Source organism: Saccopteryx leptura, chromosome 2, assembly GCF_036850995.1.
Source record: "Saccopteryx leptura isolate mSacLep1 chromosome 2, mSacLep1_pri_phased_curated, whole genome shotgun sequence".
NCBI classification, from domain to species: domain Eukaryota; kingdom Metazoa; phylum Chordata; class Mammalia; order Chiroptera; family Emballonuridae; genus Saccopteryx; species Saccopteryx leptura.
In genome coordinates, this window is record NC_089504.1 from 364,104,154 (window position 1) to 364,128,592 (window position 24,439).

A 24,439-nucleotide genomic window follows, 5' to 3' on the forward strand; every position below is an offset into this window, starting at 1 on the left:
TTGTTCATCCAATACACATTTTAAGAACCAATAACCAAAGACCATCTTTTATTACAATGCTGGTTTATGGTAATTGCATGGATATTAATTTCAGGAGGAAGTTTCAGCTGAATCCACTCCCTTGCCCAACATAAATACAATATTGATACAGAATACAGTATTAAAACATCAATTTAGGAGCTCCTTTCGAGCAAGGGACAATATTAGGAAACATGGATTTAATGACACCAAAGTGCTTGTCTTACAAAAAGGTTGCCAGAGCCTGACTCTTAGCACAAGGTCAGAATATTTTTACACCAAATGTTGAAGCTTCGGTTGTCAGGAGTCCAAACTGATGGCAGCTCCTGGCCCTTGGACTTCAAGTACAGCCGACCATCCTCTAAAAACAGCCTGCAAAGAAACTAAGCATCAGCCACACTTTCTACTCCCAACAGGTCAGTCATTCCCAGCACAGGATATTGTCAGAAAACCGTAGGCTCACCACCACACAATCTGCCGGTAATTCCAGCTATTTTGGGTAATTTCATCATTTGCTATCCTTTTCTGCAAGTTATCTGTCATGAGGCCATCACTGCAGATGAAATCTTACCTCCTCCCAGGGTCACCACCAGCTTTAGAACCATGCTGATCATTCTTCCACACTCAAAGCCTAGGGAACAGAGCACTCAGTCAGCAGATACAGCCCCCCCCCCTTTTTTTTTAGCAAGAAAGAGGGCCAGACAGGGAGGGTGAGATAAGCATTATCTCACAGTTGCCTCACTTTAGTTGTTCATTGATTGCTTCTCACATATGCCTTGGCGGGGGTAGGGGGGCTCCAGCTGAGCCAGCGACCTTGAGGTCATGTCTATGATCTCTCGCTCAAGCTGGCAAACACAGGGTTTTGAACTTGGGTCCTCAGTGTCCCAGGTTGATGTTCTACCCACTACGCCACCACCGGATCAGGCAGCAAATGCAGTTCTGATCATAACTGCCTCCCTCTACTTAAGAGGCTTTAAGAATTCAGTCCCAGTTGGCTTTTTGGGTGTTGTTAACTGCCATTTGGTCAGTTTCTATTTATTTTTGTTTATCCCTTTTTTGGAGAGTTAAGAGAAGGGGGGGCAGGAGCAGAAAGCATCAACTCCCATACGTGCCTTGACCAGGCAAGCCCAGGGTTTTGAACCGGCCCCCTCAGCAGCATTCCAGGTCAACACTTGATACACTGCGCTACCACAAGTCTTGGTCAGTTTTCAAAACTCACAAACCTAAGGCTATCATCATTTTTTAGAATGAGGAAGAGCCACATCCTGGGGCAGCGAGGCAGTTTACCCAGGAGTATAAGGCCATCAAGTAACAAGGAACTCCCGTTGTGCCACTGCCAACATCTGACCTCACAGCCGTTTCACAAGGTTCAACTTCCCAGCTAAGCACCCCGCACCCCTAACCTCTGGGGACAGAAGCTTACCTCGCGGCAGGCCGGTGCTCCTCACGCCACACTAGGCTCTTCCCTTCCCAGTCCTTTCTTCATTTGCAACCTGGGTGAACAGAGAAATTAAAGGTCACAGTTTCAGGGCTCCAAGGACCTGCTGACTGCACTCAGCCAGAAATCACCCCGTTATCACCTCCGACCCCCAGTACTGGTCTAGAACACCGGACATCACTTGGAACTAAACTCATGACTTTAACAGCCAGGAGACATTTTAATGGGAGTTTGTCAGGTAAGTTTCAGGTTAGGGAAGGCCGTGTCCCCGCCATTGCAATGGCGCAAAGCGGTAGTGCAAAAAATCGCACGTGTGCGCCCATCAGGCAATTGTCAGTGCATGAGAGTAAGAAGACAGCCAAGTTCCATATTAAACCGGACCGGAATTGGGTCTCACCCCGCTGGGACGCGGCTCCCGGTCTTCGGTCCTCTTCAGTGGGGCCGCCACCTGAAAACATGAAGGTGGACACGCGTTAGGGCCCCCGCTGGGAGTCCCGTGCAACGTCACGACCGAGGTTTCGCAGACTGCGGTCAGATAGGCATGAAAATCGTCAGTTATCGCATCTGACGGCACTTCCTAGTCTTCGTATCATCAGGACAGTCCAGCAAGTCTTCCTCGTGGCCCGCACCCACGCGTGAGCCCCAAGGCCATCCCCAACTCACCCAGTCTCTCGGACTTCTTCACTCCCACCAGCCAGGCCAGGGGAAGGGGTCTCGGCCTTCCGGCACCGCGGGGACAACGCGCGCGCCGTCCATGAGTCTCCGTCCGCTGCGGGCGCGGCCCTGCCAGTCTCAACACCCAGCCACGGCGCCGCCCGCCCCGAGGCCCACGTGGGCACAGCCGCCCTCCGGCTTCCGGTTAAGCTTCCCGAAAACATTTTCCAAAAAACGAGAAAGGGACGACCAGCTCCCGCGCCCTTGCCAACAACCACCAACTGCGGTAACACAGGGGAAGAGGCCGCATGGGAGAGAGCGCTCCCGCCCCGGCCCCGGCCTTTAAGGAGTTGGAACATTCCACTATCGCAAGAAGGAGGGTGAAACCGGCAAAGACTCACGGGAACTTCACCCCTGAGTGTTACAGAGCAGGCGCCGCACCACCCCAGGGACTCCCCCTCCCTTGGAACGATGGTCTCTTCCACGGCCTCGGGAACTCTGGGTACGGGGCGAGCGGCGCGGGCCAGGGCCAGGACGCGTGCGCGGAGGTCTGGAGCGCGGTTCCCGGGCGGGTGGCGGTCCCAGCCGCCTTTGCAGCCGCTGAGCGCGCTGCGTGACCTTGACCTTCTGATGGCTCTGCTGGAAAATGCAGGAACCGGCGGCACCGAGTCGGTGCTGAGCATCGCGAGTTCACGCGTCTGAAACCCCGCGGCCTCGGCACGGCGCGCGGCGAGCGCTCACCCATGGTGGCTGCTCCTGATTCCCCGGGCGTTGCCCGCCTGTTGTCTCCCCACGGCGATTTCCAGTACCCCGTGGGGCACTGGCCGCGCTCATCCCTTCGGGATGACCCCGGGGGAGCGAGCAGCCTTCCTGCCCTCCTTGCCTTTCAGCATGGGGACATGCCCAGGTCTTTCCCACTCTGAAAATAAAAAATGCACGTTGTATAAACACACATTACCCCAAGGGAGAGCAATTCATATTCGAGCTGGTCTTAGAAATAAGGGGAGTTATCCTACTGGAGGGACGGGATTTCCAGGGAGAGCCAAGTCCAGGGGTCAGACACCCATGAATGAGGTCCATCATCAGCCTGCGTGAAAAATTTAGAGAAGTGCCAAGGTGAACATAGGGGCACCAGGGAGGGTATTGGGGTGTCTGGAAATGGCTTGGGCAGTAGCTTAGCGGGGGTGGGCAAGGGGGTCTGTCATGCCCCGGGCGCCACATGGTCTCCAAGACAAGCCAGAAAAGCGTAGTAGAAGCATAGTTAGGAGGGGGGTAGGGGGCGCCAGTTATGTTCGCTACGCCACTGGGCTTGGGCACAACCGCACAGGACTGGGGGTGCCTACTCAGGCATCCTCTGCATTCTGGGGAGCCTCTCAAGCCTCCGGAACACAGAAGGGCCACGTTTCTCTTGTGTCTTAGAAAAGTCCCCTCTGACTACAGAAAACGGCTTGCAGAGTTGTAAACTGAGCAGGAAGTCTAATGGGGAGAGAAAGCCATAATCCAGAGTCTAAATTAAGCCAAGAAGCTTAAAGGCTTTGAGAGACATCTTGGAGGTTCCCTTCAGGGGTGTCTGGAGAGGTGGCTGTCCTTGCCCATGTCCACCACCACAAACCTGCTGTTACCAGCGAGCACAGCACCCCGGCTAGCTCCCTGATCCCAGGAAGAGACCATCTCAAGGCTGGGGGGCAGCAGGTGAGGGCGAGGGGGGCCCAGCCCCAGAGTCATGAAGATTCAGCCATCCAGAGGAACCAGTAACTTGGCTCAAATGTTTCCAAAAGAGTCAGTCATGAGAAAATATTTATTTATGTTTGCCGCCGACATTCCCGAGGGCCCCCGGGCCAGCAGGTAGGGCTGGAAAGATGTCCAGGCTCTGTCCGGCTGGCCACCGTCTGCATCAGGGCCGTCAATGGGACTTGAGGAGCTGCAGTGGCAGATGGTCTTCCTCCAAGGCACTGTCCTCCCCGGGTTGGGAGGCCAGGACAGGGTTCTTCTTGCTGCCTGTCAATGGGATGGAGAGAACTGTGACTGGCCCTTGGGGTGTGTCCCCAGGAGGCAGGAGGCCCCCGACCCTGAAACCACATCCCACCCTGGTGGACATCGAGGGATCCTGAAATCCCCAACAATCCCTCTCCTTGCCTCCGTCCTCCCACAAGCATTTCCTGACCCCCAGCCAAGAGCCAGTGGAGGGCCCCCTCCCAGGAGCTTCAGGTTTCTGGAGGCGACAGGCTTTGGCGTTAGAAACCGGAACCCGGGAGACTTGCTGGAGAGCTGCAGGTAGGCGGGATTTGGGTGCTCAGGGAGCTCATAGGGGAGAGGGGATCCAACCCCTAGGGGAGGTGGCAGCCTTGGACACCCAGAGGACCACCAGGAAAGGCACTTCTGACAGAGAGAAGAGCCAAGGAAAGCAAAGAAGAAGGAGCACTGAAGAGGGACTGGCTGTCACATGGAGAGATGCGTGGGCAATGGATGGGACAACAGCTTTGATCACTGACCTCCGTGCGGAAGAGTTTGGCCTTCCAGGCGGGGGCGGGGGGGGGGGGGCATTGTACAGTGTGGGCCGTGCATAGTTTTCGTCTACATGGAAGTATTGGAATTGGAGTGGGCTAAACTCGGAGCGGAAGGACTTATCTGGAGGTCGGGGTGCAGGCTGAGCGGCCCTGTGGTCGTGCAGAGTCAGGAGGAGTGAGGGGTGGGAGGAAAGGTCAAGGGGCTGCCCGTGGGGTCCCGAGCCCACTTGGCACCAGAATGGGGGACCGGGGGAACAAGAAACCCTCAAGGCCTCCCACCTGGATGAGGATGGGGTGGAGTTACACGGTACCTGGTAGGGCATTCCCAAAGCTGTCCCTGTTTGGAACGTCCAGAAGCCTCAGCAGGCCGTGGGGTGTGGGGATTAGGGTGTGGAATGCTGGAGGCAAGGCCAGGAGCAAATCTACTTGCGCAGCTTGTCGGGGAAGTGACAGGGCAGCAGGATTTGGAATTCAGGGACACACAGAGAGGGTGGGCAGGAAACCTAACGGTGTGTGAGGGCCTCGGGAAAGCAGTAAGCTTCGGAGCAGGAGGCCAAGGCAGTCCCCTGCACGAGGGTCGCGGGTGGCACGAGAGGCTGTTGTGGGAGGGGTCGGGACAGAGACAAGCCAGCAGAGTCTGTTTGAAAGTGAATAATAAAGGAGAGCAGGAGAGGTCACGGATGAGGTGGGAGCTACTGAGGGTTCCAGAAAGAATGTGCTATGGCGAGAGCTCATTCTCGGAACAGGGCTCTGGGGGGGAGGTAGGAGTCTCTCTTGGTGGGAGGCAGCAGAGTGGGGGACCAGAGGGGCTGTCACCACACTGAAATGGAAAGGAGGCCAGCCATGAGAGGTGTGAAGGGCTCCTTCTCGGAGGTAGGGGTGCTGGAGGCGGGAAGAGGCTGGGGGCTCGCGCAGAGAGGGGGAAAGCCCGGGTGCTCGGGTCAGCAAGGCTCGGGACGGAGCCAGTGGGGGCGCAGAGAGATGCCGTCTAAGCAATGGGATGGGTCTGGGGACATCCCTAACTGGTTCCCCTGCTGGGCCTCCGGGCTCAGCCCAGGCCTGGCACATGAATGGGCAAAGGGTGCCGTGAACTGGAGCCTGCCAGGAGGAGGGGAGGGGATGGAGACGCAGGCGGTGAGGACAGGGTGAAAGCCTCCGAGTTCTGCCCAGGCCCCCGGAGCGGAGAGAGGGTGGCATGGACAGAGGAAAGCACCGTGGGAAGGAGTGCAGGTCCTTTAAATGAGGGCAGCCGGGGAGGGGCCCCCACCGGGGACCTGCCCCAGATTCTGCACGGCCGTGTGGCCACACAGACACACGCGCCCCCCGTCTCTCCCCGCGGTCACTCACCGGGGACGCCTGGTTGGGACCTGCCCCAGACTCTGCACGGCCGTGTGGCCACACAGACACACGCGCCCCCCGTCTCTCCCCGCAGTCACTCACTGGGGACGCCCGGCTGGGACCTGCCCCAGACTCTGCACGGCCCTGTGGCCACACAGACACACGCGCCCTCTGTCTCTCCCCGCGGTCACTCACCGGGGACGCCTGGCTGGGACCTGCCCCAGACTCTGCACGGCCATGTGGCCACACAGACACACGCGCCCTCCGTCTCTCCCCGCAGTCACTCACCGGGGACGCCCGGCTGGGACCTGCCCCAGACTCTCCAGGCTGTGTGGCCACACAGACACACGCGCCCCCCGTCTCTCCCCGCGGTCACTCACCGGGGACGCCCGGCTGAGACCTGCCCCAGACTCTGCACGGCCATGTGGCCACACAGACACACGCGCCCTCCGTCTCTCCCCGTGGTCACTCACCGGGGACGCCCGGCTCTGCAGGCTCCTCGCACACCGTTGGCAGCGTCTGCTCCCAGGCGGCCCAGTTCACTTCCTCCACCCTGCGGGCAACAGAGCAGCTCTGAGGCTGCCAGGGGCCACCAGTGCCCTGGGCGTTACCCCAGCGTGGAGGCCTGGCCCCTCCGTGGGTGGCCTGAGCAGATGTTCTGGTGGATGTGGGGACTGCAAGGAGGATGGCGTTTCTCTGCCCTGCTCCTCAGGACACTGGCCCGCACACTGCTCCCCCTGACCCTGCCTTGCAGCCATCCGCCCAGTGCCCTCTGAGCCTGGTGCCCACATGGAGGGATAAGTGTCTGTCCCTTCAGGCAGCTCACAGCGACCTGGGTGCCCCGAACATCCGGAGAACAGTTTAGATCAGGCGTGGCTCCGTGTGCTCAGCCAGCCCCGGGCCTGTGAGACCCAGCACCTCTGACCTCACCTGCCCGGGGCGGGCTGAGTCCCTTGGCACTCCTGAGCCCTGCCTTTCCCAGCAGCCCCGCTCAGGACAGCTGTCCCTAGCTTTCAGAAGAGCTGGGCCGGCTTTCACCGGCTGCCCTCCCCTGCCCCTCACTCACCGGAAGCACCAGCGCTCGTCGGGGCTGCCGTCGGGCCTGGCGCCAACCGTCAGCTTCACGCCTGTCCGCTGCTTCCTCCTCCTGCACCACCAGTAGCCCTTCTCCATCTCCAGGACAGAGATGGCTTTCTGGGGACAATGGACACATCAGACAGCGGCCGGCTGGGGCGCCACGACACGCCCCTTACGGGAGAATCCCAAGTCCTCAAAAACGTGCAGGTTGGAACCGGCTCTGACGTGTGGTGACCTGCGTGGGGTCATGCCCTCAACCCCTCTGAATCCATCTCCTCACTTACAGGCTGAGGACGATGTACCTAGTGTTTGGGGGACGTCGGCCTGGAGAGACCGCTCAGCAATCACCTGCGATCGTGTCATCGCATGTCCCGGCATTTCACACCAACCAGGTGCAAAAGTTCATTTGCCTGCCCCGCACACAGTCGGGTGGGGACAGAACTTTGCAGGTGAGGACGTGAAGTCTCAGAGAAGACCAGGGGCTGACCTGAGGTCAACAGTGAATTGGTGACACCGTCCAGCCCCGGGGGTGAAGCTCTCCGACACAGACTGCCCAGACCAGCACCCAACCCTCCCCCTTCCCAGGTCAAGCTGCTGTGGCTTCCGCCACAATAGGCGATGTCTTTCTCGGCCACCAGTTTCAAGGATCTCTGGTCCGCCAATGCCCCCAAGCTGACCAGCACCAAGACTGCACAGCCTGCCTGCCTCTCCCACCAAACCAACCCATTGAACTTATGGTGAACAGGCCCTGGCCAGTTGGCTCAGTGGTAGAGCGTCAGCCTGGCATGTGGAGGTCCTAGGTTTGGTTCCTGGTCAGGGCACACAGGAGAAGTGCCCATCTGCTTCTCCACCCCTCCCCCTCTCCTTCCTCTGTGTCTCTCTCTTCCCCTCCCGCAGCCAAGGCTCCATTGGAGCAAAGTTGGCCGGGGCACTGGGGATGGCTCCATGGCCTCTGCCTCATGCACTAGAGTGGCTCTGGTTGCAACAGAGCAACACCCCAGATGGGCAAAGCATCGCCCTCTAGTAGGCATGCCAGGTGGAGCATGGTCAGGCATATGGGGGAGTCTATCTCTCTGCCTCCCTACTTCTCACTTCAGAAAAAAAAGAACACATATGGTGAACAGTGAATGGGGGGTCTACGTGAGGGCCAATACGTCTTCTCTGCTGTCCAATGAGAACTGAAGACTGTGCCTAGCCCCATAGTAGGTGCTCGAAGAAATAATTATTATGATGGCAGTAACTAACACACTGAGCACGTACTGTGTGCCAGACACTGATCGAAGGGCTTGACATATATGAGCTTATTCAGCCACCCCCCTCTTTTTTGAGAGAGAGAAAAAAAAAGAGAGAGGAGAAGCCTCAACTCGCTGTTCCACTTAGTTGTGCAGCCACTGGTTGCTTCTCATAGGTGCCCTGACCGGGGCTGAACGGGTGGCCTCAGCACGCCGGGGCGCTCCACCTGCTGCGCCAGGGGCCAGGCGCCTCGCAGGAACCCTCTGAAGGAAGGCGTGGAGGATGAACACCCCGACGAGAGCGAGGCCACCCAGGTCCCGGACCTGCTCCTCCCTGGACCCAGACCTGGGAGGGGGAGGGGCCAGGGGAGGGGAGGAGAGCCTCCCAGGGGCACCTGCAGCTTCCAGATGCTCCAGCTGTCGGTGGCGACACTGTTGACGGTCTCGTTCATGAGGGCGATGAGCATGTTGAGCAGCAGGATGTAGGTGAGCAGCACGTAGGCCAGCAGCAGCAGCAGCACCACCCCGCGGAAGCGCAGCTGGTCCTGGAAGGCCAGCTCCCCCATGCCGATGGTGAACTTGAACAGCTCCAGCGAGGCGTCCATGATGCCGTCGTACGCCGCCGCCGCCGCGCCGCCCTCCTCCTCCGCCTCCTGGCCTGCCCCCGCCCCCTCTGTCTTGGTGGCGTTAGACTGTGTGGGGCCTCGGGCCTCCCGGCTCAGGCTCACCAGGGCTGTGGGGCAGGGCGGAAGGGGGTCCTCCCTCAGCCTGGAGTCCAGCGGGCGGACTGGGGGGGTCTACAGGGCGGGCAAGGGGCGGCAGGGGCCAGAGGGGAGCTTTTACCTACAGCGAAGCCGAAGAGGAAGACTAAGTAGACCAGGAGGAAGCGGAGCAGGTCCCGCAGGATAACCTAGAAGACACGCACCCGGGAGCTGGGGGTTGGGGCGGACCACCCACCGGGACCCCTTCCCCTGCCGTGGCCCTGAGCACGGATTCCGGTGTACCTACCGCACACAGACACACAGACACGTGTGTGTGTGTGCAGGCACAGGGCTCTGTGAAGCTACACTGAGCCCATGGGTCTTGTCAGAGTCTATCTCAGATCACATCGTTTTTCTGCTTAAAGCCCTCCAGGCTCAAAGGAAAGAGAGGAAAGAGTTACCACGTGACCCAGTACTCCCACATTTGTATACCCAAAGGAATTGGAGGCAAGAACTCAAGGAGATACTTGGACACACCACTGTGGATAGCTACTTTGAAATCCTCTAGTACAGGGGTCTCAAACTCAACTCAGCATGTGGGCCGCAGAGCAAGATCACAGCCGTTCGGCGGGCCGCACTAGGTCTACAAAAGGCAACTGTTACGCAACACTTTTCTCACTGCAGTTGAAAACAAAAAAAAATCAGTACAACAAGCACAATCGTACATGCAGTTTACTCAGTGTCACAAAACGACCAGAAACTGTAGTTCGCATCACAACTGCTGTTAACTAAGCTAATATCTAGCTAGGATGCTAGAGAAATGAAAAATACAAGTAGGCCCCTAGGCTTACTTAATTTTATCCAAAATATTTTGAACTTCGTGGATTAGTCTGCGGGCCGCACAAAATTGTTCGGCGGGCCGCATGCGGCCCAGAGGCCGCGAGTTTGAGACCCCTGCTCTAGTATGTGGGACCCCTTTCCTCCTGCATCTTAGGCCTGGGAGTACCAGCATCATCCCCAACACCAGAAGGGGGGAACCACCCACGTGTCCCCTCATGGGCGAAGGGATGAACAGAACGTGGTCTCTCCACACCGTGGGATATTCTTCAGTCTAAGAAAATGAGGCCCTTCCGACACCTGCTGCAGCACAGAGAAACCCTGAGGACATCACTCTAAGTGAAATGAAACCCACGGCAGAAGGACACGTGCTGTGCGATTCCACGTCTGTGAGGTTCTTTCTCACCAAGACAGAAAGGGGGTGGGTGCCGCGGGCTAGGGGAGGGAAGCGGGGAGGTCGCGGTTAATGGCTGCCTAGTGGCAGTCAGTCTGGGACGATGACAGTGCTGGAGATGATGGTGCTGATGGTCGCACAGGAATGCGAAGGTGCTTAATGCCACCGAAGAGTACACTTAAAAAATGGTGCCCTGGCCGGTTGGCTCAGTGGTAGAGCATCGGCCTAGCGTGCGGAGGACCCGGGTTCGATTCCCGGCCAGAGCACACAGGAGAAGCGCCCATTTGCTTCTCCACCCCTCCGCCGCGCCTTCCTCTCTGTCTCTCTCTTCCCCTCCCGCAGCCAAGGCTCCATTGGAGCAAAGATGGCCCAGGCGCTGGGGATGGCTCTGTGGCCTCTGCCTCAGGCAATAGAGTGGCTCTGGTCGCAACATAGCGACGCCCAGGATGGGCAGAGCATCGCCCCCTGGTGGGCAGAGCATCGCCCCTGGTGGGCGTGCCGGGTGGATCCCGGTCGGGCGCATGCGGGAGTCTGTCTGACTGTCTCTCCCTGTTTCCAGCTTCAGAAAAATGCAAAAAAAAAAAAAAAAAGGTAAATTTTGTTATATATGTTTTACCGCGACTTGAAAAAAAATTCTTTTCGAGCCTCCTGGGCCTCCACACCATTCCCGATGGCCAACCACCACTCCCGAGCACACGCACCTCAGCTCCGCCCCCCTCAGGCTCCCAGCCTCCGCGGTCTGTCTCACGCACTCTGACCTTGTTCTGACTCCTGGCCTCTTTCTCTCTCTGCTCTTCTCTCTGTGTCCCCAATGCCGCTGCCTTGAGTCAGGGCTGAGTCATTCTTCCCGGTCTCCACTGTCACTGCGAAATCTGTTTCCCAGACCACCTCATCTAAAGCACCCTCTGTCCATCCTGGTCATTCTCCCTCACCTATCACGCTGTCCCATGGATCTCCTCCATAGTATCTAGCGGTCTGCAAGGTTCTCATCTGTTTTCTCAGGGTTTCCATGTCCCCTACCAGAATGCCACCTTCAAAAGGGCGGGAATTGGCCCTGGCCGGTTGGCTCAGTGGTAGAGAGTCGGCCTGGTGTGCAGGAGTCCCGGGTTCGATTCCCAGCCAGGGAACACAGGAGAAGCGCCCATCTGCTTCTCCACCCCTCCCCCTCTCCTGCCTCTCTGTCTCTTTTTTCCCCTCCCACAGCCAAGGCTCCATTCGAGCAAAGTTTGCCCGGGCACTGAGGATGGCTCTGTGGCCTCTGCCTCAGGTGCTAGAATGGCTCTGGTTGCAACAGAGCAACGCCCCAGATGGGCAGAGCGTCGCCCCTAGTGGGCATGCTGGGTGGATCCCAGTCGGGCGCATGCGGGAGTCTGTCTGACTGCCTCTCATTTCCAACTTGGGGGGGGGGGGGAAAGGGCGGGAAATTATCTACTTTGTTAGTAAACAAAATAGTGTATCTGCAACACTTGGAACAGGGCCTGGCCCATTGAATGTGCTTCCTCAACATTTCTCGAATAAATAGCCTGACCTGTGGTGGCGCAGTGGATAGAGCATCAACCTGGAATGCTGAGGTCACCGGTTCAAAACCCTGGGCTTGCTGGTCAAGGCACATATGAGAAGCAACTATACTAGTTGGTGCTTCTTGGTCCTCCTTCACCCCTTTCTCTCTCCTCTCTCTAAAATGAATGAATAAAATCTTTCAAAATCAGTCAGAGATGACAAATACAATATCAGAAATAAAGACCACAATGGAAGGAATTAAAAACAGGATAGATAGAGCAGAGGATCGAATCAGCGAGTTAGAGGACAACTGGAATGAAGGCATGAAAGCAGAGAAGAAAAGAGAAAAGAGACTCAAAAAGTCAGAGGAAACTCTTAGAGAGCTCTGTGACAACATGAAGAGAAATAACATCCGCATCATAGGGCTTCCTGAAGAAGAAGAAAAAGAACAAGGGATAGAGACTTTGTTCAATCATATCATAGCTGAAAACTTCCCTAAATTAATGCAAGAGAAACTCTCACAAGTCCAAGAAGCACAGAGGACTCCATTAAAGAGAAACCCAAAGAAGCCTACACCAAGACACATCATAATTAAAATACCAAAGCTAAGCGATAAAGAGAAAATATTAAAAGCTGCAAGAGAAAAAAAAGTTATCACCTACAAAGGAGCCCCCATAAGGATGACATCCGACTTCTCAACAGAAACACTTGAGGCCAGAAGGGAATGGCAAGAAATATTCAAAGTAATGCAGAACAAGAGCCTACAACCAAGGCTACTTTATCCAGCAAGGCTATCGTTTAAAATCGAAGGAGAAATAAAAAGCTTCCCAGACAAAAAACAACTCAAGGAATTCATTACAACCAAACCAATGCTGCAGGAAATGTTAAGGGGCCTGTTGTAAACAGATCAAAGTGGGAAAAGAATATAGCAAAAAAGGAATACACCTTTAAAGAAGAAAATGGCAATAAACAACTACATATCAATAATAACCTTAAATGTAAATGGATTAAATGATCCAATCAAAAGACATAGGATAGGCCCTGGCCAGATGGCTCAGCGGTAGAGTGTCAGCCTAGGGTGCGGGGGACCCGGGTTCGATTCCCGGCCAGGGCACATAGGAGAAGCGCCCATTTGCTTCTCCACCCCCCTCCTTCCTCTCTGTCTCTCTCTTCCCCTCCCGCAGCCAAGGCTCCATTGGAGCAAAGATGGCCCAGGCGCTGGGGATGGCTCCTTGGCCTCTGCCCCAGGCGCTAGAGTGGCTCTGGTCGCAGCAGAGCAACGCCCCGGAGGGGCAGAGCATCACCCCCTGGTGGGCAGAGTGTCGCCCCTGGTGGGCGTGCCGGGTGGATCCCGGTCGGGCGCATGCGGGAGTCTATCTGACTGTCTCTCCCTGTTTCCAGCTTCAGATAAAAAAAAAAAAAAAAAAAAAAGACATAGGATAGCTGCGTGGATAAGAAAACAGGACCCATACATATGTTATCTACAAGAGACACGCCTTAGAACAAAAGACACACATAGATTGAAAGTAAAAGTATGGAAAAAAACATTTCATGCAAACGGAAATGAAAAAAAAGCTGGGGTAGCAATACTTATATCAGACAAATTGGACTTTAAGACAAAGGATATAGTAAGAAATAAAGAAGGCCACTACATAATGATAAAGGGAGTAATCCAACAGGAAGATATAACTATTATAAATATCTATGCACCTAATATAGGAGCACCCAAATATATAAAGCAGACTTTGATGGATTTAAAGGGCGAGATCAACAGCAATACTATAATAGTAGGGGATTTCAATACCCCACTAACATCACTAGATAGATCCTCAAGAAAGAAAATTAACAAAGAAACAGCAGACTTATTGGAAACACTAGATCAACTCGATTTAATAGATATCTTCAGAACCTTTCACCCTAAAGCAGCAGAATATACATTCTTTTCAAGTGCTCATGGTACATTCTCTAGGATAGACCACATGTTAGGGCACAAAAGTGCTCTCAACAAATTTAAGAAGACTGAAATCATATCAAACACTTTCTCCGATCACAACGGCATGAAACTAGAAATGAATCACAACAGAAAAGCTCAAAAATTCTCAAACACATGGAAACTAAATAGCAGGTTGTTAAATAATGAATGGATTAAGAATGAGATCAAAGAAGAAATAAAAAAAATTCCTAGAAACGAATGACAATGAGCATACAACAACTCAAAATTTATGGGACACAGCAAAAGCAGTGCTGAGAGGGAAGTTCATAGCACTACAGGCACACTTTCAGAAGCTAGAAAAATCTCAAATAAACAACTTAACCCTGCATCTAAAAGAATTAGAAAAAGAACAGCAAGTAAAGCCCAAATGTAGTAGAAGGAAGGAAATAATAAAGATCAGAGCAAAAATAAATGACATAGAGGCTAAAGAAACAATACAGAGGATCAATGAAACTAGGAGCTGGTTCTTTGAAAAGGTAAACAAGATTGATGAACCTTTAACTAGACTCACCAAGAAAAAGAGAGAGAGGACACAAATAAATAAAATTAGAAATGAGAGAGGAGAAATAACAACTGACACAACAGAAATACAAAATATTGTAAGAAAATACTATGAAGAACTGTATGCCAAAAAACTAGACAACCTAGATGAAATGGACAAATTCCTTGAAACATACAATCTTCCAAAAATCAATCTGGAAGAATCAGAAAACCTAAACAGACCGATTACAACAAATGAGATCGAAACAGTTATCAAAAAACTCCCAACAAAGAAAAGTCCGGGGCCCGATGGCTTCACAAAGGAATTCTACCAAATATTCAAAGAAGAACTAACTCCTATCCTTCTCAAACTATTTCAAAAAATTCAAGAGGAAGGAAGACTTCCAAGCTCCTTTTATGAGGCGAGCATAATTCTGATTCCAAAACCAGGCAAAGACAACACAAAGAAAGAAAACTATAGGCCAATATCTCTGATGAATATAGATACTAAAATCCTCAACAAAATATTAGCAAACCAGATCCAACAATATATGGAAAAAATCATACACCATGATCAAGTGGGATTTATTCTGGGGAGGCAAGGCTGGTACAATATTCATAAATCAATCAATATGATTCATCACATAAACAAAAAGAAGGAGAAAAACCATATGATAATTTCAATAGATGCAGAAAAAGCATTTGATAAAATCCAGCACCCATTCATGATAAAAACTCTCAGCAAAGTGGGAATACAGGGAACAATACATGGCCATATCAACATGATAAAGGCCATCTATGACAAACCCACAGGCAACATCATACTCAATGGGCAAAAGTTAAAAGCAATACCCTTAAGATCAGGAACAAAGCAGGGGTGCCCCCTTTCACCACTCTTATTTAACATGGTCCTGGAAGTCCTAGCCACAGCAATCAGACAAGAAGAAGAAATAAAAGGCATTCAAGTTGGAAAAGAAGAAGTAAAACTATCATTATTTGCAGATGATATGATATTGTATATAGAAAACCCTAAAGTCTCAGTCAAAAAGCTACTGGACCTGATAAATGAATTCAGCAAAGTGGCAGGATATAAAATCAATACTCAGAAATCAGAGGCATTTTTATACACCAACAATGAACAGTCAGAAAGAGAAATTAAGGAAACAATCCCCTTCACAATTACAACCAAAAAAATAAAGTACCTAGGAATAAATTTAACCAAGGAGACTAAAGACTTGTACTCGGAAAATTACAAAGCATTGATAAAAGAAATCAAGGAAGATACAAACAAGTGGAAACATATACTGTGCTCATGGTTAGGAAGAATAAACATCATTAAAATGTCTATATTACCCAAAGCAATCTATAAACTCAATGCAATATCAATTAAAATACCAATGACATACTTCAAAGATATAGACCACATATTCCAAAAATTTATATGGAACCAAAAGAGAACACGAATCGCCTCAGCAATCTTAAAAAAGAAGAATAAAGTGGGAGTTATCACACTTCCTGATATAAAGTTATACTACAAGGCCATCGTACTCAAAACAGCCTGGTACTGGCATAAGAACAAGCATATAGATCAATGGAACAGAACAGAGAACCCAGAAATAAACCCACAGTTCTATGGACAACTGATATTTGACAAAGGAGGTAAGGAAATACAATAGAGTAAAGACAGCCTCTTTAACAAATGGTGTTGGGAAAATTGGACAGCTACCTGCAAAAAAATTAAACTAGATCACCAGCTTACACCACTCACAAAAATAAACTCAAAATGGATAAAAGACTTAAATGTAGGCCGTGAAACCATAAGCATCTTAGAAGAAAACATAGGCAGTAAGCTCTCGGACATCTCTCGCAGCAATATATTTGCTGATTTATCTCCACGGGGAAGTGAAATAAAAGACAGGATAAACAAATGGGACTATATCAAACTAAAAAGCTTTTGCACAGCTAAAGACAACAAGAACAGAATAAAAAGACAAACTACACAATGGGAGAACATATTTGACAATATGTCGGATAAGGGGTTAATAACCAAAATTTATAAAGAACTTGTAAATCTCAACACCAGGAAGACAAACAATCCAATCAAAAAATGAGCAAAAGAGATGAATAGACACTTCTCCAAAGAGGACATACAGATGGCCAATAGGCATATGAAAAAATGCTCAACATCACTAATCATTAGAGAAATGCAAATTAAAACCACAATGAGATATCACCTCACACCAGTCAGAATGGCGCTCATCAACAAAACAACACAGAATAAGTGCTGGCGAGGATGTGGAGAAAAGGGAACCCTCCTGCACTGCTGGTGGGAATGCAGACTGGTGCAGCCACTGTGGAAAACAGTATGGAGATTCCTCAAAAAACTGAAAATCGAACTGCCTTTTGACCCAGCTATCCCACTTTTAGGAATATACCCCAAGGACACCATAGAATGGCTCCAAAAGGAGAAATGCACCCCCATGTTTGTGACAGCATTGTTCACAATAGCGAAGATCTGGAAACAGCCCAAGTGTCCGTCAGAGGACGAGTGGATTAAAAAGCTTTGGTACATATATACTATGGAATACTACTCAGCCATAAGAAATGATGACATCGGATCATTTACAATAACATGGATGGACCTTGATAACATTATACGGAGTGAAATAAATAAATCAGAAAAAAAACTAAGTACTATATGAATCCATACATAGAAGGGACATAAAAATGAGACTCAGAGACATGAACAAGAATGTGATGGCAACAGGGGTAGGGGGTGGGGGGAGGGGGGAGGGGGTGAAGAAGGAGAGAGGGGTTGGGGGAGGGGAGGGGCACAAAGAAAACCAGATAGAAGGTGACAGAAGACAATTTAACTTTGGGGGAGGGGTATACAGCACAATCAAATGTCAAAATAATCTAGAGATGTTTTCTCTCAACGTATGTACCCTGATTTATCAATGTCGCTGCATTAAATTTAATAAATAAATTAAAAAAAACATTTGTCAAACAAACAAACAAATAAATAGACAGATAAATAGATAAATGCAGACGCATCCCTCTGCCCAGATGTCCCCGGGCGCGGGCACATAAGGGAGCCTCCATGTGCAGAGACGCACGTGCTCCCGCCTGAATGCCTGCAAACACTCTCACGCAGGTATCTGTGTCCCCGAGCCGAGCGCGGACCCCTGACACACCCACACTCCTGCGTGCACTCAGCAGGCATCTGGGTCCGTGTCTCACACACACACGCGTGTTCTTCTCTGCCCAGGTGAGCTGTGGGAGATGCCAGCTGTGTGCCGAGGCCATGAGGAGCCCCGGCGCTGGGGTGTGGCGTCCACCCCACCCCACCCCACCCCACCCCGGGGGCAGCGGGGCACCCCGGCAGCCCCTCACCTTCTGGATCATGACGCTGTAGATGCCCGTGTGCTGAAAGCCGCGGGTGTAGTACAGCAGGTTCAGCCAGCCCAGCACCAGCGAGGACACGAGCAGAGGCAAGTACCACTCCACAGCCAGGAAACACAGCACCTGGGACAGCACCGTGAGCAGGGCCTGGACCAGGCTGGCAGGGGGAGGGGGGCGTCCAGGTCAGTGGGCAGGCCCCTTGGCAAGGCATCCTCAGTCCCCACTGGCCACCACTGGCCACCACGGCCTCCCCCGCCCCTGCCTGTCTGCTAGACCCACCTCCCCACCAGGCAAGTTCTTTAACCCTATGGGGCGGGGTTCCCCCCCTGCGGGATGGGGTCACAGTAGCCACGCCCAACTCATAGAGCATTTGGGAGCATTCTGTGAAACAGGAGAGGAAGAGGTCAGGCTCCCCTGGTGCCTCGTGAGGGCTCAGTAAGTGAGGTACAAGGACAAGAGCATGGAGAGCCCCACGGGGCTCCTGAGCCCGGCCTGCCCTCCGGGCCCAACCCCCTGGAGGGGACTCCCTGCCCGGGCTCCTGCTCTACAGCCCTCTTTGCCACTCCCAGGCCCGAGATGCAGGAGGAGGAGAGGGCCCCACATACTAGAGGATTTCAAAGTAGCTGTCCACAAAGGAGGTCCAGATGAACAGGCGGCGTCTCCAGAAGTACCACAGCTGTGGGGGGGCAGGGGGTGTGAAACGCGCTCCCCAGACCTCGACGCAGTCCTGCTGCCCGCCCCCCCAGAGCCTGGGCCAGGGCTCCCACCGTGCCTCCTGCCTTCTGGCCATGATGGGACCGGCTTTGACCTTTCAGAGGGGCTGGTGAATTTTGCCAATAGCTGAGAGAGATTAGGACACTGTTTCCAGAAAGTGCGGCCACCCACAGACACCCAGGCAATGTCAGGGGCCTCCCCAGAGGAGGAACTCCTACGCTGGCTGCGTATGGTCAGGGGGCAGAAGGCCGCTCCCTTCCCTCCCTCTCTCTGGCTCGCCACGGACCACCCAGTACTCCCGCCATCCTGGGTACGCTGCCCTCTCTGGGACAGCCTCAGTGCCACGGCCTCAGCACCAGCCTGTCTCCTGCAAGCCTGCAGCATCTTCCACCGCAGCGGCCCTGCTGGACGAGGCTGAGCCCCACCTGTCCCCGCCCCAAACCGGGGATGCCTCAGCCCAGGGATCTGGGGGCGGGACTTCCAGCTCAGTTCCCTGGGAGCAGAGCGGACACAGCCTCGGAAGCCTCGGAGCCCTTTCCTACCCCCACGGGCACCCCGGAAGGCAGGGTAGGGAAGGGACCCAGCTCCAGCTGGGGAGACCTCCCACCGCCCAGACGCAGGTCCGTTTCCCCATAAACAAAGGGACTGCGGTTCGCTCGCTCTAAGGTTCCTTCTCTCAGAGCTCCAGGTCGGCTCCTGGGTAGGCTGGGAGCCCCATGGACGGGGGTGGGGTAGGGTGGAGCCCTTACCTGGCCCACGAGGAGGTAGATCCCCCCAAGCAGAATCAAGATGTGGCCCAGCAGCAGCATGGAGTTTCCAGCGGTCACTTTCATGGGATGTGAGGCCTGGGAAGAGACACTGAGGTAGAACTGAGGGTCCCCACCCAACAGCCCATTCTCTGAGAGCCAGAGCAGAGGGCCCAGTCTGAGTCCTGGCGACGGAGAGGCCACTCGGAGAGGCCACTAGGAGAGGCCACTCGGAGCAGCAGAAGGAAGGCACGCTCCCCAGGGCAGGACTCCTGGATCCCAGTCTGTCAGTGTAGCAGTTGTGAGCCTGGGATCAGGAGCCAAGTGGTGGCGGGGCAGGCTCCGCCCCCACCACTTCCAGCCTGGGTGAGACCTTATGAATTACTCAACCTTTCTGTGCCCCCTCCCCTCACCTGCAACCTGGGGATAATAGGTCATCATCCCAGGCCCTGGCCAGGTGGCTCAGTGGGAGAGCATCAGCCCGGCGTGTGGAAGTCCTGGGTTCGATGCCCGGCCAGGGCACACAGGAGAAGCACCCATCTGCTTCTCCACCCCTCCCCCTCTCCTTCCTCTCTGTCTCTCTCTTCCCCTCCCGCAGCCAAGGCTCCACTGGAGCAAAGTTGGCCTGGGTGCTGAGGATGTTTCCGTGGCCTCTGCCTCAGGTGCTAGAATGGCTCTGGTTGCAACAGAGCGACACCCCAGATGGGCGGAGCATCACCCCCTGGTGGGCGTGCCAGGTGGATCCCGGTCGGGCACTGGCGGGAGTCTGTCTGACTGCCTCCCCGTTTCCGGCTTTAGAAAAATACAAAAAAAAAGTAGTTCATCATCCCAGAGGGTTGCTGTGAAGCAGAATTAAGTGAGTTAGTCCCCACAGACCATGAAGAACACTTTCTCATGTCTGGACGAGCTGTTGTTCCTGCTGTCACCCACACTGTCACCCGCTGGGGAAAAGCTTGAGTGTCCACACCGGCCATCGGAGCCTCAGCGTTAGCACCAGTAGGATGGGGCGGGAATCCCTGCTGCCTGACCCCCCTTCTCCCAGGGCCTTCCAGGAGGCCTCCCCAGGATATGCCCCCCCCCGCCGTCCCCCAGCCCTACCTCGTCCAGGGCAGGCTGGTAGTAGACAATGGCGGTGAACATGAGCATGTAGACCAGGTAACACAGGAAGTTGAAGAAGAACCTGGGAACGAGCAGGTCCCACTTCGCCTGCAGCAGCTTGTTCAGAGGCTCCAGAACCACCATCCGGTGCCGGTCCTGGGGCGGGAAGGGGAGAGCCAGGGCACAGTCAGCGGGGCACACGGGGCACCCGCTCCTGGCGGGCCCAGCGCAGGGGCTGAGGGAACGGAGCGGAGCGGAGGGAGGGCTCACGCTTGTGGCTGGGGAGAGACCGAGGGCCTCTCCTTCCTTCCGTGCCCACTCTGGCCAACGAGAGGCCCAGCCTCCGCGGTAGCTACCAGGACCCTGGTGTGATACCCGCGTGGGGTGGGACAGGAGCACGGCCTGGGTGTGGGCCCGACGGCCGGGGTTCGGGACACGCAGCCACACCCCGACTGGCACAAGAGCAGGGTCCGTGAGCGAGCAGCCCGCACGCACGGCAGACTGTGCAGGGAGCTCTCGGCCAAGGCCCTGGTGCACACCCAGCCCGGGCGGGCTCACCGGGCTTCTGCAGTGGAAGGCGATGATCTCCAGCACCGAGTTCTCCTCCCAGCTGTCCACAGAGGTCAGGTCATACAGGGACACCCGGACAGGCCCGTAGCACCACTCGGTGAACTTGCGGGAAAGGCACTGGTGCGGTTCCGAGAACTCCCGCTGCAGGATATGCCTGAAAATCTGCAGGTCGGTCACGTTAGCTCAGCCGGCTGGGCCGCCTCCCAGCACGGATGGGAGCCCGGGGAATACTCAGGACCCTGCAGAACGGCCAGCTGGGCCGCCTCCCAGCACCGACGGGAGCCCGGGGAATACTCAGGACCCTGCAGAATGGCCCACTGTCTCCAGAGCTGCGGCAGACACATGCACACGCCGCGTACCCGTGGGTCCCTGCGTGCGTGCACTCTTAACACGCACCCACACACGCTCAGTCACAGAGTAGACACCCCCACATCCACAGACACCCAGGCCTGCCAGTCAGACCGGGTCTTCCTTCCTTAGTCCAGCCCTTGGCCTCTTTCACGGACGGACTCCTCGCATGGTAGAGGGACCCCCAGCCCCACGGTCCCTAAGACTCCTGAGATCAGGAGCTATCGGTTACATACATGTGTGCCCTTTGGTGGTCAGAGTCCAGAGCAGGCAACCGAGCAGAAAGGGGTACTAGCCGTAACAGGTGAAGGAGGAATTTGGTTTCACAAATGAGAAAGGGGGGGAGGGGTTGGGCTGGACAGGGGAGCAGCTTCTCTGGGCCCCACGGCCACGCCTCCAGAGAGAGAGAGCAGAGGGGCGTTCCCACAGCCCAGGACCCCTGGAGGGCAGGAAGGAAACAGCAAAACTTCTGCTTCTGTTTGCTTTTATCTTGGCCTTTCAATATGTGCTAAGCTTCTCTCAGGGCTTTGTAAGCTACACAGTTGTGTAGCCATGAAGCCAACCGTGACAATAAGGAGAAGACAACTGCTAAGCCATAGGGAAAAGAATGTTGACTCTTGATACAAAAAAGACTTTCAAGTCTTAGGCATTCAAAAGGAAATTTCAAAAGTCTGGAAGAATATATGAATGTGGAATACACACGTGTGTACACACGCACACAAAGTTATAGCTACCTAACCTTGCAGAAAGATTAAGTAATAGCAAACTCTAAAGGAAAGCATAATTCAATTTGTGTAGATAAAAATGGAACAATTCTGTGTGGCAAAAAACAAACAAACAAAAAAAACCCATAAAAATCTTTTAAATTTTGAACTGGGAGAAAAATTTTGCACCTGTTATAGTAAACAAAATGCTCATATGTTCAGTATAAAGGGCATCTAACAATCAAGAGGAAGAATAACTAATAACAAGTAGAATAGAATAGCTAAGACTATGAGAAGACTGTCTCCTAATTAGGAAACCCAAATGACTTTTAAAAAAAAAATCCCTGTGTTTTATTGAAACCTGTATAATTTTATTAACCAGTGTCACTATAATAAATTCAGTTTAAAAAATGAAAATAAGATGGAAAAAAATCCCTGGGTATTATAATGTAATATATCAATCAGTTTAGTAGTTCAGATATAGTTTTATTTATTTTTTTATTTACTTATTTATATCTTGAGAAGCGGGGAGGCAGAGAGACAAACTCCCACATGTGCCTTGACTGGGATTCACTCAGCAAGCCCCTACAGGGGAATGCTCTGCCCATCTGGGTCTGTTGCTCTGTTGCTTGGCAACTGAGCTATTATATAGCACCTGAGGCAGAGGCCGTGGAGCCATCCTCAGTGTCCAGGGCCAACTTTGCTCCAATGGAGCCTTGGCTGTGGGAGAGGAAGAGAGAGAAAGAGAGAAAGGAGAGAAGGAAGGGTGGAGAAGCAGATGGGCGCTTCTCCTTTGTGCCCTGACTGGAAATCGAACCCGGACTTCCACATGCCAGGCCGACGCTCTACTACAGAACCAACCAGCCAGGGTCCAGATACAGTTTTATCCATAACCACACATATTAGAGGTATATGCTGAAAGTGTTCTTACCATTGGAAGTGTTCAGCTGAAAAGTGAGACCACTGATCTAAACCACCACCCCAGGCTCGCTCTGCAGAGACCTCCCCGTGAGCCCAGCTGCTTCCTGGGAAGGTGGGAAGGGGCCGGCCGCTCACCTCCGTCTTTCCCTCCTTGGCAGCCAGCTTCAGGGGCGTGAGGCCCTGCAGATTGGGGATGTCCTCCAGCCGCAGGGCGGGGCAGAGGCGGGCCCCGGCTCGGAGGAGCCCATCGTACATGTGGGTCACCAGGGCGCTGTTCTCCGCCGAGTTGTCTGCGATCATCACCAGCGCGTGCAGGACCGTGTTGCCCAGCGAGTCGGGAGCCTGCAGGCTGGCAGGCTGGTGTGGGTTCTCCAGGAGGTAGGTCACCACGTCCCACTGGTTGGTGCATGCCGCCAAAGAGAGGGGCAGCTCGCCTGGGGGCCGAGGGGGCAGCTTGGGCCTCGGGCCTCCCAGCTTTCGCCTGCCTACTCCTCCCGGTCCTTGGACAGTCAAGGCCAGGCCTCCTCAAAGCCGGTTAGGCGCCCACGGGAAAGGACAGGGTACTGGCTCGGGGTCCCGGGCCCCATTTGGGCCGCTGCGCCTCCCCCTATGCATGCTGGTGGAGGCCACCATGTTGGTTCTGGCGCCAGCGGGAAGGGAGCCGAGCTCGGTACCGTCTCGGGGAGCAGAGCAAGGGCCAGCCACCTGGGCCTCTGTCTCCCCTGCCTCTTTCTCTTCTTCAGCAGAGCCTGGGCCCCTTGCTGCCTGGCACAGACACCCTTCAGCCAGGCCCTGCCTGGGTGACCTTTGTCACACGTCACTTCTAGCAGCCGTTCCCCAGCCCCGGCCCCGGCTTGGGTATGTGGTGAGCTCCCGCCCCGGCCAGACACAGGTAAAAACATCTCTTAAAGAGAAACATGTCAGCAGGTGGCCTAGTGGTTCGAAGCACGGGGCCCCAGGGACAGACAGACTGGTTGCTAAGGGCCAGCTTGGCCACCCACGAACGGCGTGACCCACCCCCACCCCGCACCCCGCACCCCGCCTCCGCGGCCTCCCTGGAATCAAGGACCCCTCACCGAAATAGAAACAGGTCCCGCGGCTCTTCCTCTGGAAGAAGCGGCCGCAGGCCCGGGCGTGCACGTCGGCGCCGTTCTCCACCAGCAGCTGCACGCACTGCAGGCTCCTCTTCTCCACGGCAACGTGCAGGGCGCTGTGGCCGCGGTAGTACTCGTCTGTGCACTGGGCACTGACCAGGGGCCGGGGGTTGCCGGAGGCCCGGTCGATCTGCAGCAGCGGCAGGATGCAGGCGTTGGCGCCGTCGCGAAGGTTCAGCACGGCCTTCATCAGGCATGTCTTCCCCGTGGAACCCTCTGCGGGAGGAGGGGCGGGGAGCGGGCACGGCGCGCTCAGGCCTCAGGCGGCGGGCGCAGTGAGCCCGGGCTCCCCAAATGCCCCTGGGAGGACAGAAAAAAGATGGCCTCCCCTGACCGCCTAGGGGGTGAGCTTGACCACCGGGTGGGAGATAGAGGCTCCTAGATAAGTACCCTTTCCGCCCTAGAACTTGTTCCTAAAACTTCACGTCAGACGTGCGGCCTCCCGAGCAGTTATCTGCTAAAATGTCTTCACCCCCTGGCCTCTCGCCAGCTCAGGGTTCCTCACGGAAAACGGGAATGTGCCAGGGTCATTGTCAGGAGGAAATGGAATTATATCAGTAAAAATGCTTAGCCCGTAGAGGGCCTGGTGCACACACGACATGGAGGCCAAAAG

At 54.2% G+C, this 24,439-nt stretch overlaps 1 protein-coding gene, 1 long non-coding RNA gene and 3 other non-coding genes across 7 annotated transcripts in view; 1 reads left to right on the forward strand and 4 right to left on the reverse strand.

Annotated features, from left to right (window-relative positions):
* Nucleotides 1–46: 46 nt before the first annotated feature.
* On the reverse strand, nt 47–2,432 carry LOC136392626 (uncharacterized). Its single transcript, XR_010748957.1, has 5 exons — nt 2,120–2,432; nt 1,854–1,904; nt 1,442–1,511; nt 590–649; nt 47–390 (listed from the first exon to the last, which is right to left on the reverse strand). It is a non-coding gene; the product is annotated as an uncharacterized lncRNA (long non-coding RNA).
* LOC136396167 (small nucleolar RNA SNORD65) lies at nt 460–532 on the reverse strand. The gene has a single exon (XR_010749572.1). It is a non-coding gene; the product is annotated as a small nucleolar RNA SNORD65 (small nucleolar RNA).
* On the reverse strand, nt 1,986–2,056 carry LOC136396040 (small nucleolar RNA SNORD49). Its single transcript, XR_010749471.1, has one exon. It is a non-coding gene; the product is annotated as a small nucleolar RNA SNORD49 (small nucleolar RNA).
* Nucleotides 2,433–3,721: 1,289 nt separating the features above from the next.
* TRPV2 (transient receptor potential cation channel subfamily V member 2) overlaps nt 3,722–24,439 on the reverse strand; it is a 28,470-nt gene continuing 7,752 nt past the window's right edge. For 2 of the 3 annotated variants that reach the window (XM_066364925.1, XM_066364923.1), the window contains 12 exons: nt 23,749–24,042; nt 22,808–23,106; nt 20,688–20,861; nt 20,130–20,285; nt 19,035–19,130; nt 18,177–18,247; nt 17,563–17,728; nt 9,108–9,174; nt 8,660–8,997; nt 7,022–7,149; nt 6,429–6,508; nt 3,722–4,108 (listed from right to left, as the gene is read on the reverse strand). In XM_066364925.1, the coding sequence (XP_066221022.1) occupies nt 4,014–4,108; nt 6,429–6,508; nt 7,022–7,149; nt 8,660–8,997; nt 9,108–9,174; nt 17,563–17,728; nt 18,177–18,247; nt 19,035–19,130; nt 20,130–20,285; nt 20,688–20,861; nt 22,808–23,106; nt 23,749–24,042 (1,964 nt within the window). In that variant the 3' untranslated portion in view covers nt 3,722–4,013. Of the gene's footprint in view, nt 4,109–6,428; nt 6,509–7,021; nt 7,150–8,397; nt 8,527–8,659; nt 8,998–9,107; nt 9,175–17,562; nt 17,729–18,176; nt 18,248–19,034; nt 19,131–20,129; nt 20,286–20,687; nt 20,862–22,807; nt 23,107–23,748; nt 24,043–24,439 lie in introns of those variants that run through there. The other variant, XM_066364926.1, reaches the window with a different exon arrangement.
* TRNAP-AGG (transfer RNA proline (anticodon AGG)) lies at nt 12,735–12,810 on the forward strand. Its single transcript has one exon. It is a non-coding gene; the product is annotated as a tRNA-Pro (tRNA).